Source organism: Xenopus laevis, chromosome 1L, assembly GCF_017654675.1.
Source record: "Xenopus laevis strain J_2021 chromosome 1L, Xenopus_laevis_v10.1, whole genome shotgun sequence".
Lineage (NCBI taxonomy): Eukaryota > Metazoa > Chordata > Amphibia > Anura > Pipidae > Xenopus > Xenopus laevis.
Genome location: NC_054371.1, coordinates 85,347,022 through 85,362,120, shown reverse-complemented (window position 1 = coordinate 85,362,120; position 15,099 = coordinate 85,347,022). Strand labels below are relative to the sequence as shown.

The 15,099-nt window shown below is 36.7% G+C and overlaps 1 protein-coding gene across 1 annotated transcript; it reads left to right on the top strand.

Moving 5' to 3' along the window:
- Positions 1-1,012: 1,012 nt before the first annotated feature.
- Positions 1,013-4,362, top strand: LOC108711090 (alveolar macrophage chemotactic factor). Its single transcript, XM_018252450.2, has 4 exons — positions 1,013-1,852; positions 2,138-2,270; positions 2,896-2,979; positions 3,614-4,362. Exons 1-4 carry the CDS (start codon positions 1,786-1,788, stop codon positions 3,645-3,647), a joined length of 318 nt encoding a protein of 105 aa, XP_018107939.1. The 5' UTR covers positions 1,013-1,785; the 3' UTR covers positions 3,648-4,362.
- The last annotated feature ends 10,737 nt before the right edge of the window (positions 4,363-15,099 follow it).

The window sequence follows — 15,099 nt, the reverse complement described above, 5'->3', positions numbered from 1 at the left end:
TGTAAAAATTATGTGTGTGTGTAGGGGACCCATTAATTAAACCTCATGTGTTTCTGGTTTTTAGAGATTTAGACCCTAGCAATCAGATTGCTGAATAAAAAGCGAAATAACTCAAAAACCATAAATAATGAAAACCAATAGCAAATTGTTTCAGAATATCACTACATACTAAAGAATAATTTAAAGGTGAACAACCCCTTTTATGATCATTGGTTTATAAGTGCTTGAGTTCCTGCTGCTTCTTAGCGGTAATGCAGTAAGTTAATAATTTCATAAACATGCTTTGAAACACACAGTAACCATTCTTACCACAAGAATTCATTGGGCCATGCTTGATCATTAATGCTATGTGTATTTTCATATTAGCAAATGCAGAAAATTGGTGTGGTGTGTTGGCTGTGATTCTTTACGAGACATGCCATACAGTGGGAGTTAGGGAATGCAGTTACAGCCAGACTGTCACGGTTGGCACCCTAAATTCAGAACCGATGCTAAGCACCCTGTTCTCGGCTCTTGCTTCGCCTTTAACAGCCGCCTTTCACCTCGGGAGGAGCCCTCGGCTGATTGGATGCCGCCAGGTCTTATTAAGAGAGGTGCAAAACGAGGGGTTCTGAACAAGCAAAGGGGCACAACTGTAGTAAAGAGTCTTTTGGGCAGATGGTCACAGTACAAAGCGCAAACAGAATCATAGTCAGATCAGGCCGGGTCAGGGCAGGTACAAAAATGGAGTCAGTAAAAGTTAATTTAAAGGTGAACAACCTATTTAACTGATAAAAGGTTGGAAAACACTAAAATAAACTGATTACAGGTATGATATACATTATCGAGAAACCCATTATTCAGAAAGCTCTGTAATACTAAAACAGTACCATGTATGTGAGATATAAGTACAGCTAAGATATAATAAATCCTTATTGGAAAGAAAACAAGCCTATTGGGTTTATTTATTTTTTAAATGATGTTTAAGTAGGCTTAAGGTATAAAGATCTAAATAACAGAAAGACCCGTTATCCCGAAAACCCTAGGTCCTGAGCATTCTGGAGAACTTATCCCATACCTGTATATGTCTACCGTATACTGTATAGATACACATAGATAGGCAAATATTTCTGTAATCCAGGACAGCAACCTACTCTACCCAGACTAATCCTCTCACAAACAAATGGAGAATGGCTTTTCCCTCCAATTTGCTAAAATAATATCATATGTGAAAAAAATTTGTATTTCAAGTCCTATGAAGGTAAAAAAAAGTCTATGAATACAGAAATTTTCATTTATCCATGCTGATCTAAAGTTCACCCAATCCTGTGGAAAAAAATGGAACCTGTGCTGAAATAACGGTAATATGGCCCGTTATTATTAAGAGTTATAAAGTATTAAGTGTGCCCTACGTTTGTTCTAATAAAATGTTTTATTGTTAATCTGCAAATGACTATACTTTGGCATTGGTCAAAAACAAACCAGAAATGTATAATCTTGTAGTCTGGTACTTGAAAGCCAGCTTTGCTTATGACCTACGACAAGTGAGCAATTAGAAGTATTATTCTTTCTAGAGAAATATGCATATTATAATAACGGTAAGTCTATCCTGCCCACGTCAAGAATATGACTCACAAATATTTTTTGAACTCCAGTGGGTCTTACAGAATGTGGAAATTCTTGTTGCGCAACTCAAGCAGGAGAGTGATATAAAAAGGAATGGGTGCTTAAACTGCCAGCAGAGTTCCCCAGTCAGCTGAATACAGCACGTGAGAGAAACACAGCAGATTCCGCACTACCATTACCATGGAAACCAAGAGAACTGTTCTGGCAGTCCTGACTCTTTGCCTGTTGTGGTTAACAGTAACTGAAAGTAAGTTTAATACTTTTTGATCTCAGCTTTCCATAGAAAAAATGAAATATAATTATTTTGCTATTCTTGTTTTGTCGTTTATTTTCATGCATGTAATTCTTTCATGTAGCCAAACTAAAACATTTGCACACTTTATGTTAACCGACATACCATGTTTCCACCTGCAAAATGCATGGGTCCTAATCCCTGAAAATCTAAGGCATATGTTGGTGGATAGCTGATTTTTGTATATTTTTGTACAGCATGTTAGATCTCTTCTCTAAAAATTATGTGATTTACTTATAGGCATGTCACTAACAAGAATTCAAGAACTCAGGTGTCTGTGCATAAAGACAGAAAGCAAGCCCATCCATCCCAAGCACATAAAGAATATTGAGGTGATCCCTAATGGGCCACACTGCAAAAACGTGGAAGTCATGTGAGTATATTTTACCATTAAATATACAATAAATAAAGCAGTTAGCGGCCAGTTACAAGGGGCAGCAAAAAGCCACCTCTTTTAACTTTAAGAGCTAAATTTCCAAGTTTTAACCAGGAAATTTGTCTCCGCTAGTGCAGAGAGCGATATTGCGATCATTGCAGTAGCGATGCTGCCCCCTTTGACCCACTCCAATGCTAATTGCAGGGGGGGGGCAGGATCTGGGCTGCTGATAATACTTATATTACAGTTTTCCTGTTAAAATACATGCCCTTTATGTTATATATTCTCTTCAAATTATTGCATCATTGCTAGGGTAATTTTGACCGTAGCAACCAGAAACAAATTGCAAACTGGACAGCTGCTGAATAAAAAGCTAAAGAACTCAAAAAGGACAAATAATAAAAAATGTAAACCAGCTGCAAATTATCTCAGATTTCTAAGTTATTTTGAAGGTGAACAACCCTCTTAATTCATGAGAATAAGCACACTGCATGTTTATTTGCCTAGCTGCAAGGTGAAAAATACTATATTTGTACTGGACAATATCCAGCAATAAATATTATTACAATTTGGAAGGAACTGGTATTAAAGAAAAAAAAATCAAATGTTTTTCCTCCCACAGTATAACTCTGACAAATGGGGAAGAAGTCTGCTTGGAACCATCAGCTCCATGGGTTAAGAAGATCATTGACAAAATCCTAGCTAGGTAAGAAGCATCATTGTCACCATATTACACAAAGTAGCACCCTATATTATGTGTAGTCACTCACACATACAGACAGAGAGGCAACATTGGTGTCAAGTATAATGTAGTGCTAAAAGGAAAATTGTGGTTGATAGGGCCATTTACAATAGGAACCTGACCATCATCTAATGTAAGTGTTTAATGGAATGTTCTAATATACTACTTTATACAGATACATTCTTAATTAATTCATTGATTTTACTAATTTATCATGTATTAAGGAGCTATTATTAATTCACTTTTAATATGAGGTGTTATGGGTGTCTAAAGCTATTAGGTCACAGTTAAGTTGGTTACCCAGTTGTTGAAGAATTTAATGGGAATAGTGCCAGTTCTCATATTTCTTTCCTATCAATTTAACAGTCATATTTCATCCCTAGTACCTATTATGAGAGAAGAATAGTCAGTAAACTGGAAAAAAATAAAAATGTTTAGTAGCAAGTGATTGAGATAAATTGTAAATTCCCTTTTTTTATATTTTGTTGCATTTTTATATTTCCTATTTTGTGTTTAATATGTTATTTGTGCAATATAAAAAAAAAATATACAGTAAATAAAATATACTAAAATATAATATGATTCTCTGTTTTTACAGCTCTAAGACTCCAGAACCTACTCCTGCTGTTTAATCAGATGATCACACTGGAATTTATTTAAGGCAGAACCCGGGAAATAGAACCGTTCCTTCTATCATATAATGTGAACAGCCCATAAACAATTATTACTATTATTAACATGTATTTATATAGTGCCAACATATTTTGCAGTGCTGTATCAGTGGTATCTTATATTTAATGAAAACATGCTTGACATATATATTTCACTCCCAAAACACCATTTAAAATCTACTGTGTAATAACATTAACAAAAACCGGGTTGTCACAACATGGTACACAGGAAATGCTTGCTATTTATATTTTTTTTAGAATAGATATTTATGTAGGGAATCAGATAAAAGGTAAATATTAATTATACAGATTGATATGTGGCTAAAGAACATTGAGGAAAATTACATTATTTTAGAGAATTTAGAGAAAGTTAGAGTATTCTCTAGAGCATTTTTCATAAAGTATTTGACTTGACTTCTGCTCTTTAAAGTTTATGTTAAAAGAGAAGAAAATGCAACTTTCAGGCCTTGTAAGCAGAAATGCTTTGAAACTGTTCCGTATTAACTTTAGTTTTATGGCATATTTTTTAAATTGTGTGTTCTAAAGAAATATATTTTCTGATATACTTTGAAATGAATCCTGAGAACATAATTTATTTAGCATATTTATGTATTTATTTTTAATATTTTTAATTGTATGTTTCACAATATGTGTTTTTTCAATTGTATAACCTCTGTCCTTTTTCTAATAAATGCATTTTATTATAAACTATTAAAAAGGTATAAAGATTTTGTTACATAGCAATTGGTTAAATGAAGAATAAGGGGAAATACATTGTAAATAAAATTCTTTATTTATTTTTTTTCAAAACTAATACCCAACCAACATTTCTGCAGTCACAAACCACACAAGATGATCATGATCATACATTTATGGGTAAAAAAAATCCTGATTGCAAAAAATGTATGAGCTCCTTTGTATTCTGTAGAAGAGCAGATCAAACTTCCATGTTGCCACACTTCAAACCTACCCCTTTAAATCACCCCCCCCAAAAAAAAAATGTATGCGCATTTAAATATAATGCACTGTAAACCCTTTTAAATTCACACATGTACATAGCAAACAGAAGCTAAGCTCTGCAGAATATCATTATTATTATATTATTATCATCACTTTTATTTATATTATACCAACATATTCCACAACACTAAGCATAAGGGTAGAATCACATGGGCGATTTTTGGTACGCATCTATCCACTCCGATGCAAGGAAGCGCAGGTGTCGGAACATAGCAGTAGTTCTACTACATGTAGTTCTACCCTAAGGGTTCATATTAATTAACAAGCAAATTGATACATCAGGTTAGGAGGACCCTGCCCAGAAGGGTTTAAAATCTATAGGTTAGGGATGCTGTGGATAAAGTATACGTTGGAGAAATAGTGTGTGTTATGACTATTAGTGAGGAGGTAATGAGTCAGCATGAATGAATGAGCTGTGCAGAAGTTGATGTGCCATGGTATAACCCATATGTGTAATATCCTGCCTGGAATTGAAACAGGGACCTGATGTTTCAGGGCTGTCTGCGTTACCACTGCTCTATGTGAGCAGACTGCTAAGGCCCCAGTTCACTCCTATTGCTATACTGGTAATTGCAAATCAAATAAACATGGCTTGGTTCAGCTGTTATCAAAAGAACCCCATGTGATAAATGTAAGCCATTAGGCTGCCTATAAAATGCTCTGCACTGAATCATTGCGCAATATAGGTCTATCTTCATAGTTCCTGGGTTACATATTGTCTGATCGTTGTTCTAGAACCTTGCCTATTGTTTGACTACTCTTTCAATTCTGATTATGTACCGTTTTCCTTGGTTTGACCCTGGCCTGTGACCTCGACTACGGTTCTGCTCCTGAATTGGTCAGTTTGGTATTGACCCGGCCTGTCCCTTGACAACACTTCTTGATCCCCGTCCTATCTGTACTACGTGCGGTTCCCTTTCCGGCCCAGAACTCTCTCCCTGGTCCTCTCACGATAAGACCTGGCGGCACCCGAGTAGCTGAGGGCTCCTCCCAAAGTGAAAGGTGGTTGTTAGAGGCAGAAGACTGAGCCGAGATCGGGACCTTGGGGATTGTTCTGGTTTTGGGATACCTATCATACCTACCAATAAGTTAGGTTATAGGTAAACATGTAAGCTTCGCAGAAGGGGTGACTTTAAAAGGAATATTTAAAACTTTGCAGGGTAGGGGCATGTTTCATGTTGTGCAGTAATGAATTTCACAGATAATACTATAGTGATGTTCTGTAGGCATGCATGTGAGGAGGTTACTAGGACAGAAGGAAAGTTTTAGGTAATTAAAAGAACAAAGTGGTCAACTTGGAATGTATCTGGAGATGAGGCTTGAATATTTAAGGTGAAGCATGTTGAGGAGTTAATATTAATTGTGAAAATATATTGGTAGACAGTACAGGGATTTGCAGACAGGTGCAGCAGGTAGTGTGGTGGTATTACGAGTGAGGTTGTTCAGTCTTGCATCTGTATTCTGGATGGATTGTAAACAGTATAAGCACACTTAAGATGCACTCGGCAAGATTTTGCATGGGATTGTACTTGAGGAATGAAGGAGAGTGCAGAATTAAATATAACTCCAATACAGCCAACCTGTGAATTAGAATGAATGATGACGTTGTTTAAATTAGCAGACAATGTCAGGGTGGGGCATGTCGGTGGGTGGGAACACAATTCTATTTTCTTCAAGGTGAGTTTAAAAAAAATGAGAGGTCGTCTTAGAGGATATAGCAGAGAGGCTGTTGAACATTTTAGTTATGTCAGATGATAGATTGAGTATCACAAGAGATAGATTTCAGTATCATAAGAGTAAAGGTGGTACTAGAAGCTGATTGAGTTTATAAGTGATAGGGATTTCTCTCTAGACTCTAAAAGAGTTAACTAAATGTGAACTGATTACTGATTCAACATGTTCATTGCATATCTAATTTCTCCACAAGACTATAATATTAAACCTTATATATATAGGTATTATGGGTCCTTTAAACTTACCAGCCTGTGAGGGTTCTCCATCACCATATGATGCTTGGGAATGTGCAATTTCGATTATTTTTTACTGAATTCAGAAACATCTAATCTTTGTCACCTCAACTATCTTTCTATGTTGTAGATTCTACAAGGTACTGTACTGTGGATTGAATTACATTGCTAAATGTTGAAACCCCATTAGTTCCCACTAATTAGAGTTTTTTCTTGTCCAAACAATAAATATCCTAATTATTCATTTTATTATTATTACATTTTAAAATTGAAGGCACTCACTATGATAAGGAAGACATTTTTTTAAATGTTTTTTGCTGCACCCATTGTCTTTACCCTAATGGGCTGGACAATTTTTATAATTGAAGCCACAAATGAGTAGGGATGGGAGAATATTTTTGGCGAAAGGAAACGGGTCAAATTCGCCCATCCCTACAAACGAGTCTATAGATTATGTACTTTTTTTAAATTTATTACGTGTATGTTTATTAATTTGTGTAATTTCTTTTAGTTTTTTTGCATTTTTTATTTGAATTAAAGGGTGTTGATGACCCATAAGTGTTTCACTCCACAACGGTTGAAAATTCTCCAAGATGTGGAAGAGTTTTTATTTCTGTTTGCTTGAATGCATATTCCAATGTAGGTTGCCAGATGTTTCTGGATACATAGCCCAATGTAGTATGCCTGATGTGGGTATTAGCCATACTCCAATGTAATATCTGATGTTGCTGGGTACCATAATCCAAAATATTATCAAAGGTTAAAGCATTTTTGGATCTGTAGTCCACCGTTTGTCGTGCTCCCCAGCTCTACCAGCCCATTTATTGCAAGAAAATCCTCCAGTGAGAATCCTGCCTGCTCTGTGTACATACATGACTCTGTTCTTTGTTGATGGGAATGTAAACAGTGCTTGAAGCATTAACAGCACTTACTGTCACCTTTCTAATGCTGGATGTTGAAGATGTGACAGTAATCTCATGATGTTTGATAATAGAAAGGGAAGTGCAGCAGCACTGGTAGGTATGTTTTACCCGGGAGAGGTAGAGTGCACAAATGAGTTTTAGGAAAGTTAAAAAAGTGATACCTCCCAAACACTCCTTATCTTTGATTAATTTTTTATTGTACAGCTGTATTACTACAAAAGTGTTATAATGTACAATACCAAAAACAAAAAAGAAACATAGTATCAGTCATATACTTAACAGACTAACCAAATCTGTCCCATTTTTAAAATAAATAATCTATTTTACAAGATTATTGACAACAATTTTGGTGGAATTCCCATATGGGAAATTTAATGTTTCACGTGTCAGCTTGTGCTTTAACTATTTATGTTCGTTTACTGGCTAATAAAACTTCTCTATTCATACTAGAAATTACTTTCTCATGTCTAAAAGCAATTGAAACTTGCAAGTTGAGGTAGCTCACTTATGAGCACAAGTGATGTCTTACTACATTATATAACTATAAATAATAAGAAAAACCAGCCATTAAAATATACATAGCTACTAAATTGTACTTAAAGGGGTGGTTCACCTTTAAATTAACTTTTATTATGTTATAGATCAACCAAAAGTAACTTTTCAATTAGTTTTCATTATTTATTTTATACAGTTTTATAGTTATTTGTCTTTTTCTTCTGATTCTTTGCAGCTTTCAAATGGGTGTCAATGTCCCCTTCTAAAAAAAACAAATACTCTGTAAGGCTACACATGTATTGTTATTGTTACTTTTTATTACTGATCCTTCTATTTCAGGCACTCTCCTATTCATATTCCAGTCTCTTATTCAAATCAGTGCATGGTTGCTAGAGTAATTTGGGTCAAAATGAAAATTGAAGAGCTGCTGAATAAAACGCCAAATAACTCAAAAACCTCAAATTATCTCAGAATATCACTCTCTACATCATATTAAAAGTTATCTCAAAGGTGAACAACCCCTTCAACCATAAACTTTGCTTTCATTTTCTAACTTTTAATAGACTTTTCAAAGCTAACTGCTAACTGCTAAAGCCAGTCCCAAAGGTGAAAAAAAAAAATAATTGTATGGGCAATTTCCTTGACACATACTGAAGTTTTGTCAGTCTGTACAGCTTTATTATCCAGTGGAAAACTGGAAATATAACATTTATTGTATGTTATAGTTGAAGTGTGTTATGTATATACTGTATGTCAAACCCAACATCATTTTCAGCAAATCTGTGCATTATGAAAGGGGAATTTTTGTTTGCTAATTTTAAGCAAATTGTTTTCACTTACAGCTGTTATTACATTCATTTATAGGTATCCACTGTCTGCTATCTGCATGCCAGTCTTGATTCAAAATTTAATATTTCAATCGACACAGAGCATAAAGACCTTTAAGGTGTATGTATAGCTATGTAAATGTAGCTGCTCCTCTTCAGAGGAAAGTACTGTCTGTTATGGTTTCATGTGTTTAAAAAATCTAATCAGCTTTCCTCTAGTCTAGCCAATTCTAATATTCACACAATACCTTGCATACCTTTGTGACTCTCTTCAGATCTTGTCAGGGCACATACAAGGCACTGTAGGAATTTCACTCTTGACACTTGATAAGAGTTGACTAGATGAGAACCGACTACTAATACAATATGTTCATTGAATACCTAGTTCAGGCAAACAGTGGAGGGAATAGTAATAGATTTACAAATAACATTTCAAAATGCATACTGGAAAGTTATTTAGTTATTAAAATTGTTTCTTTATCTGATTGGCCATCCTTCCTACTGTGATTCCCTGAGAAGCATCCTTTAGACTCCATTAGATGAAGGCACTTTGTGATTGTGTTCATGGTTTTCCAGTCTTTCCCCAAGGAGGCTTTTCAGGTGAGTCTGATTACTGGCACAATTTCCAATGTAATGCAATAGAAGATAGAGAGAGAAAAGGGTTATAGTAAAAATATCACAAACCACATTATAATCTACACCATAATTGAATTAAATTAAATTAGACCTTCCCCTTTAAGGGAATTCTCTCTGTTAAACATTCATTTTAATGGTGGTTCTGTTGTATTGTGCTTTGTAATATTTAGGTTAATCTAATTATATATTCTTCTTAAAGGTGTACATGACAACATTTTAAAATAGAGATTTAGGGTGTTGAAATCATGCCCAATCACAGTAAAGTTTGGTCCATAATCTGCTCAATACTTACCCAATATTAGGTATGTCCCACCTGTTTTGGGCTGACTTACCCCCTTTAAATTTAGGGATTTTGCCAAGTATGGAAAAGGTAAGCAGCACTGTAGGCAATTTCTTTTCTGATATGTAACTTTCTCCTAGCCTATATACTCAAAGAGCGAATACAGTTTCATAAACACTGCAGCAATACTGTTTTTTTTTTGCTTGTTTAAATATTGTAATCTACACTACAGAGATTTATAGTCAGTCTATAACATCAATTGGCCCTGAGGTATGCGCACAATAGGAACAAACTAGTTTAACCAGTTTTATTAAAATAGGTAGTCATCTGCAGTCCCCTTGGGAAAGAGAATCTTTAACCACAAGCAGGACTCATAACTGTGTTGAAATGTACTCTAGAGGAGATTTCCTGTGATATCACACATACTCAGTTATGTTGGTTAGTCAATTTTGCTCTTACTCAGACTGCTATCATAATAAGTGCTCTAACGTGGACACAGTGGACTTAGAGAATAATACATGGAGTTTCAGCATACAGAGTAATGTTATAGACACAGTGGCTGAGTGGTTAGTATTGCTTCCATGCAGTTCTAGGATTGGTTGTTACAGACAGTATTTGCATAAAATTTTAATGCGGTACCACTGTTTGCATACCATTTCTAAAACACAGTAGTGTACTGAGATGCTGGTTAAATTGTGCCTAGAATGTACAACTTTTATAGGAAAATTAGATTGCCAGCTCAGTTGGATTAGAGAATGTTATAACTAGATATATAAATAAGGGATATTAACAATAATCTTTTATGTTAAAGGGATACTGTCATGGGAAAAAAATTTTTTTTCAAAATGGATCAGTTAATAGTGCTGTTCCAGCAGAATTCTGCACTGAAATCCATTTCTCAAAAGAGCAAACAGATTTTTTTATATTCAATTTTGAAATCTGACATGGGGCTAGACATTTTGTCAATTACCCAGCTGCCCCTGGTCATGTGACTTGTGCCTGCACTTCAGGAGAGAAATACTTTCTGGCAGGCTGCTGTTTTTCCTTCTCAATGTAACTGAATGTGTCTCAGTGGGACATGGGTTTTTACTATTGAGTGTTGTTCTTAGATCTACGAGGCAGCTGACTTGGGGCAGCTGGGAATTGACAAAATGTCTAGCCCCATGTCAAATTTCAAAATTGAATATAAAAAAATCTGTTTGCTCTTTTGAGAAATGGATTTCAGAGCAGAATTCTGCTGGAGCAGCACTATTAACTGATTCATTTTGAAAAAAAATTTTTTTCCCATGACAGTATCCCTTTAATCATCCTGTGTCCAACATATGAACTGTTATAAAGCCAAAGATAACAGTCCAAGTTAAGATCTTCAGAAAACTTGTTTTCCCAATAGCCCACTCATATGCCTTCCTACCACTTCTATTAAAGGGGTGGTTCACCTTTAAGTTAACTTTATTATGTTGTAGAATGGCTAATTCTAAGCAACTTTTCAACTGACCCCCATCTAAAAAAAAACAAATGCTCTCTAAGGCTACAAATGTATTGTTATTGTGGCTTTTTATTACTCATCTTTCTATTCAGGCCCTCTCCTATTCATATTCCAGTCTCTTATTCAAATCAATGCATGGTTGCTAGGGTAATCGAACCCTAGCAACCAAATGGCTGGAGAGCTGCTGAATAAAAAGCCGAATAACTGAAAAACCACAAATTATAAAAAAATGAAAACCAATTGCAAATTGTCTCAGAATGTCACTCGCGGCATCATAGTAAAAGTTAATTCAAAGGTGAACAAACTGTGCAAAAAAAAAAAAAACCCTATCCTACTGTATCACCAAACTACCTATGTTAAAAACCATATTTTCGCCTTGGCTCTCCTGTGCTTCTGTACCCCTACAAAACTTCTAAATTGCTTCTCCACCAGTAAATTTACATTTTTAACCTCTGAATTCTTATAATGTGTGTAAAATGGAAAACCGACCCTGGTTAGGGTGGGAAGGACTAAAAGGAGTTAAAAAGCCCTTCACAAGCAATTATATGCAAAGTGAAGCCTTCTGAAATCAGAAAGTATTTACTTGTCTCATGCATTACACACAGCACTGGCTAGATACCAAAAAAGAGAGTTTTAATTCTTCCATAAAGCATCAATGCCTGTCTGTCTCTTTGTGTTATTCTATGCAGGGAGGGGGCTGAGTCCCACCCCTGTGAGCTGACAGGAAGGAAGGCCTGTGGAGAAAGTGCTGGGAGAGAGAAGCAGCAGAGTGAGAGAAAGGTGCTGGAAGTTCCCAGATATTACTGTATATGTAAAGTCAGTAGGGAACCCCAGTGGCAGAAAAGTGTGCTCTGTTTATGGTGCAGAAGGAAAGTGAGTTCTTATCAGGGCACAGAAGAACAAAGTGTGCTCGTCTTGGCACGGACAGCCAAAGTGAGTTCTTTTCAGGACTATGAAGAAACTGCCACATAAGTGGGAACTCCCCAGCAGCTCATAAATAAAACCATCTGAAATATTATGTAAAGTTGCTCCTGGCTGGCAGGCTATATTTATGAATGTACTGTAGCCCATATATATGCGCTACCTTTTTAAAAAAAAATTGTGTATACTTTATGTAGAAAATCCTGTCAGTAACGCACAGCACTACAAATGGATCACAGTAGCCATCTTTGTTAGTTGCGTGCTTCCGCCTTTTACACAGATTTCAATTGTGCGCATGCTCCAAATTCCTTCCCCCTGACTCCAAGCGCTCGTCCTTATTGGCATATGATTATCTATTTAAAGAAAGCACAGAAGTCCGTTCTTGTGCTTGCAGCATTCTCCTACAACAAAAAGCAATCACATAAGTTCATTGGCCCCTCGCAGTGTTCAAAACAGTATGTACCTCGCAGCGCTCCTGATCTTACACAGCTCCTCCTGCTCCCTCCCCTCTCTGGTAGCCTGCAGCCTTAAGCGTTGTCATAGAAATCAAATTCGATTGGCTGGTGGGCAGGCTAGACAGGATCAAGCAGGAGAAAATGCAAATTGACCTGAGGGACATGACTGACATGAAGGAAGGGCTTGTTATAATTAGAAGAATGTGCAGAAGCTTCAGGGTAAGGTCACACTGGGCATTTTGGGGAGATTTGGTTACCTGGCGACTAATCGCTTTGTCTTTGCAGTGACCAATCTCCCCAAATGCCTTCCCTCACTCTGCGCTGGCTAAAATGAAAAATCGCCGGCACTAATCACACGCAGCGATTCGTTTTCTGAAGTCGCCCAAAGTTTCCCCATGAGTGTGAATGTGTGAAACACGATCCTTCTGTGCCCGAGGCAGCAGGGAGGAAAGCCAAAGAATTTTAGTGACGTCACCCTACCAGAAGAATCTGCTTCTGCAGGCAGTGCATTTGCACATGAAAGAAAGGAGACTGCCTGGATTTTCTGGGTGCAGTAACTTATAACAGAGAAAGCCTTTCATTAAAGACAGCATGTTTATTAACCTTGTTGTCCTACAAGTCTGTGGGGATAGTAGCTCCATTTAATGAATATAAACATTATGATAAACGTTGTAAAACAGCAATCTGGAAGGCAAAGATGGGAAAAAAAAGTTTTTTAAGTATATTAATTGTAAAAAGATGCGGGTTAAGAGTGTTGCTCCTTAAATAACGTTACCAGTATGGTTGATACAGATACAGAAAAGGCAAATGTGCTAAATCAGTTAATTTCTTCAGTGTACACAACAGAGGAATCAGAGTTCTCAGACCTACCTCATAGCTGCACTGTTGGCTCAGCTCAATCTAATCAGTCGCTGACTCAGTATATGGTTCAATAATTAATTAAGATAATGTGGCATTAAGGAGAAATCTCTATAACTGGTCTGAAACACACGTTAGTTCCCCAAGGTCCATTTGAGGATAACAAAACAGTAAACATTTTATTAAAGGTGTATTTGGAGACCAAGTTACTCCAAGTAACTTGGTCTCCAAATACACCTTTAATTACATTTTTTCAGTATATGGTTCATAAAGCTTTGCTAAAAATGAATGTAAACAATGAGCCAGGGCCAGATGGAATACACCCTCGGTTCTAAGAGAGCTTAGTTCAGCTTTAGGCAAGACTCTATTTCTGATATTCACTTTCATCTGGTATGCTATGGATTGGAGGGAAACTGATGTCATTCCAATATTTAAATAGGGATTACTACCTCAGCCTGGCAATTATAGGCCAGTTAATTTGACATCCATGGTGGGCAAATTATTTGAAGGCTTGTTAAGGGATCACATTCAAAATGTTGTCCTATTGAATGGCATTATGAGCAACAATCAGCATGGCTTCATGAAGAATCTTTCATGTCAGACTGCTTTTTATGATGAGGTAAGTACAGGGGCGATCCTGGCTCCTCCGCCGCCTGAGGCAGCAACAATTGCTAGTGGGGCGCTGCTGCCTGAGGCGACAGCCGCAACTCGCATCATTGGCGAAGCACCCCTGGGTAAGTAAGATGCTGGACAGCGGGCGAGCAGTAGATGTGATCTATATGGATTTTGCCAAAGCATTTGATGCAGTGCCCCATAAACGACTGCTTTCTAAACTAATGTCTGTTGGGCTGAATTAAGTCATTTGCACGTGAATAGGAAACTGGCTACAGGATCGGATACAGAGGGTGGTTGTTAAATGTTCTTAGTGGGATTCCTCAAGGCTCTGTATCAGGCCCACTTTTATTTAACTTGTTCATTAATGACTTCAGAGGGTATTGTAAGTAATTTATCAGTATTTGCAGATGACACAAAACGATGCAGCCAATTAATGTGGCATCCTTGCAGCAGGATCTTGACAAACTGGCAATCTGGGCAGCTAAGTGACAGATGCACTAAGCAAATTCATAATGGAAAATGACCTTGGAGCCCTTGTAAATAATAAAATTGACTGTAGCAAGCAATGCCAGTCAACAGCTTCAAGGGCAAATAAGGGGTAATATGATAACTATGTATAACTATATAAGGAAATCATACAATAATCTCTCTAATGCTTTATCCACCAGTAGGTCCTTCCGATTAAAAGAAAGGAGGTTCCGGCTTAATATTCGGAATGGGTTTTTACAGCGCATGCTGTAAAGATGGTAGAATATTCTCCCTGAGTCATACTGGCTGATACAATAGATAGTTTTAAGAAGGGGTTGGATCACTTTTTAGCAAACGAGGGAATACAGGGTTATAAAAGATAGCTTATGGTACAAATTAATCGAGGGACTTCTCCGGCTGTCATCTTGGAGTCATCTTGGGTGGGACCCATACTATCAGAGG

Excerpts from the sequence above, each read along its gene's own strand:
- LOC108711090 (XM_018252450.2), top strand. The coding sequence starts at position 1,786 with ATGGAAACCAAGAGAACTGTTCTGGCAGTCCTGACTCTTTGCCTGTTG. Across the intron at positions 1,853-2,137 it reads GTGGTTAACAGTAACTGAAA|GCATGTCACTAACAAGAATT; the intron begins GTAAGTTTAATA and ends ATTTACTTATAG. Across the intron at positions 2,271-2,895 it reads TGCAAAAACGTGGAAGTCAT|TATAACTCTGACAAATGGGG; the intron begins GTGAGTATATTT and ends TTCCTCCCACAG.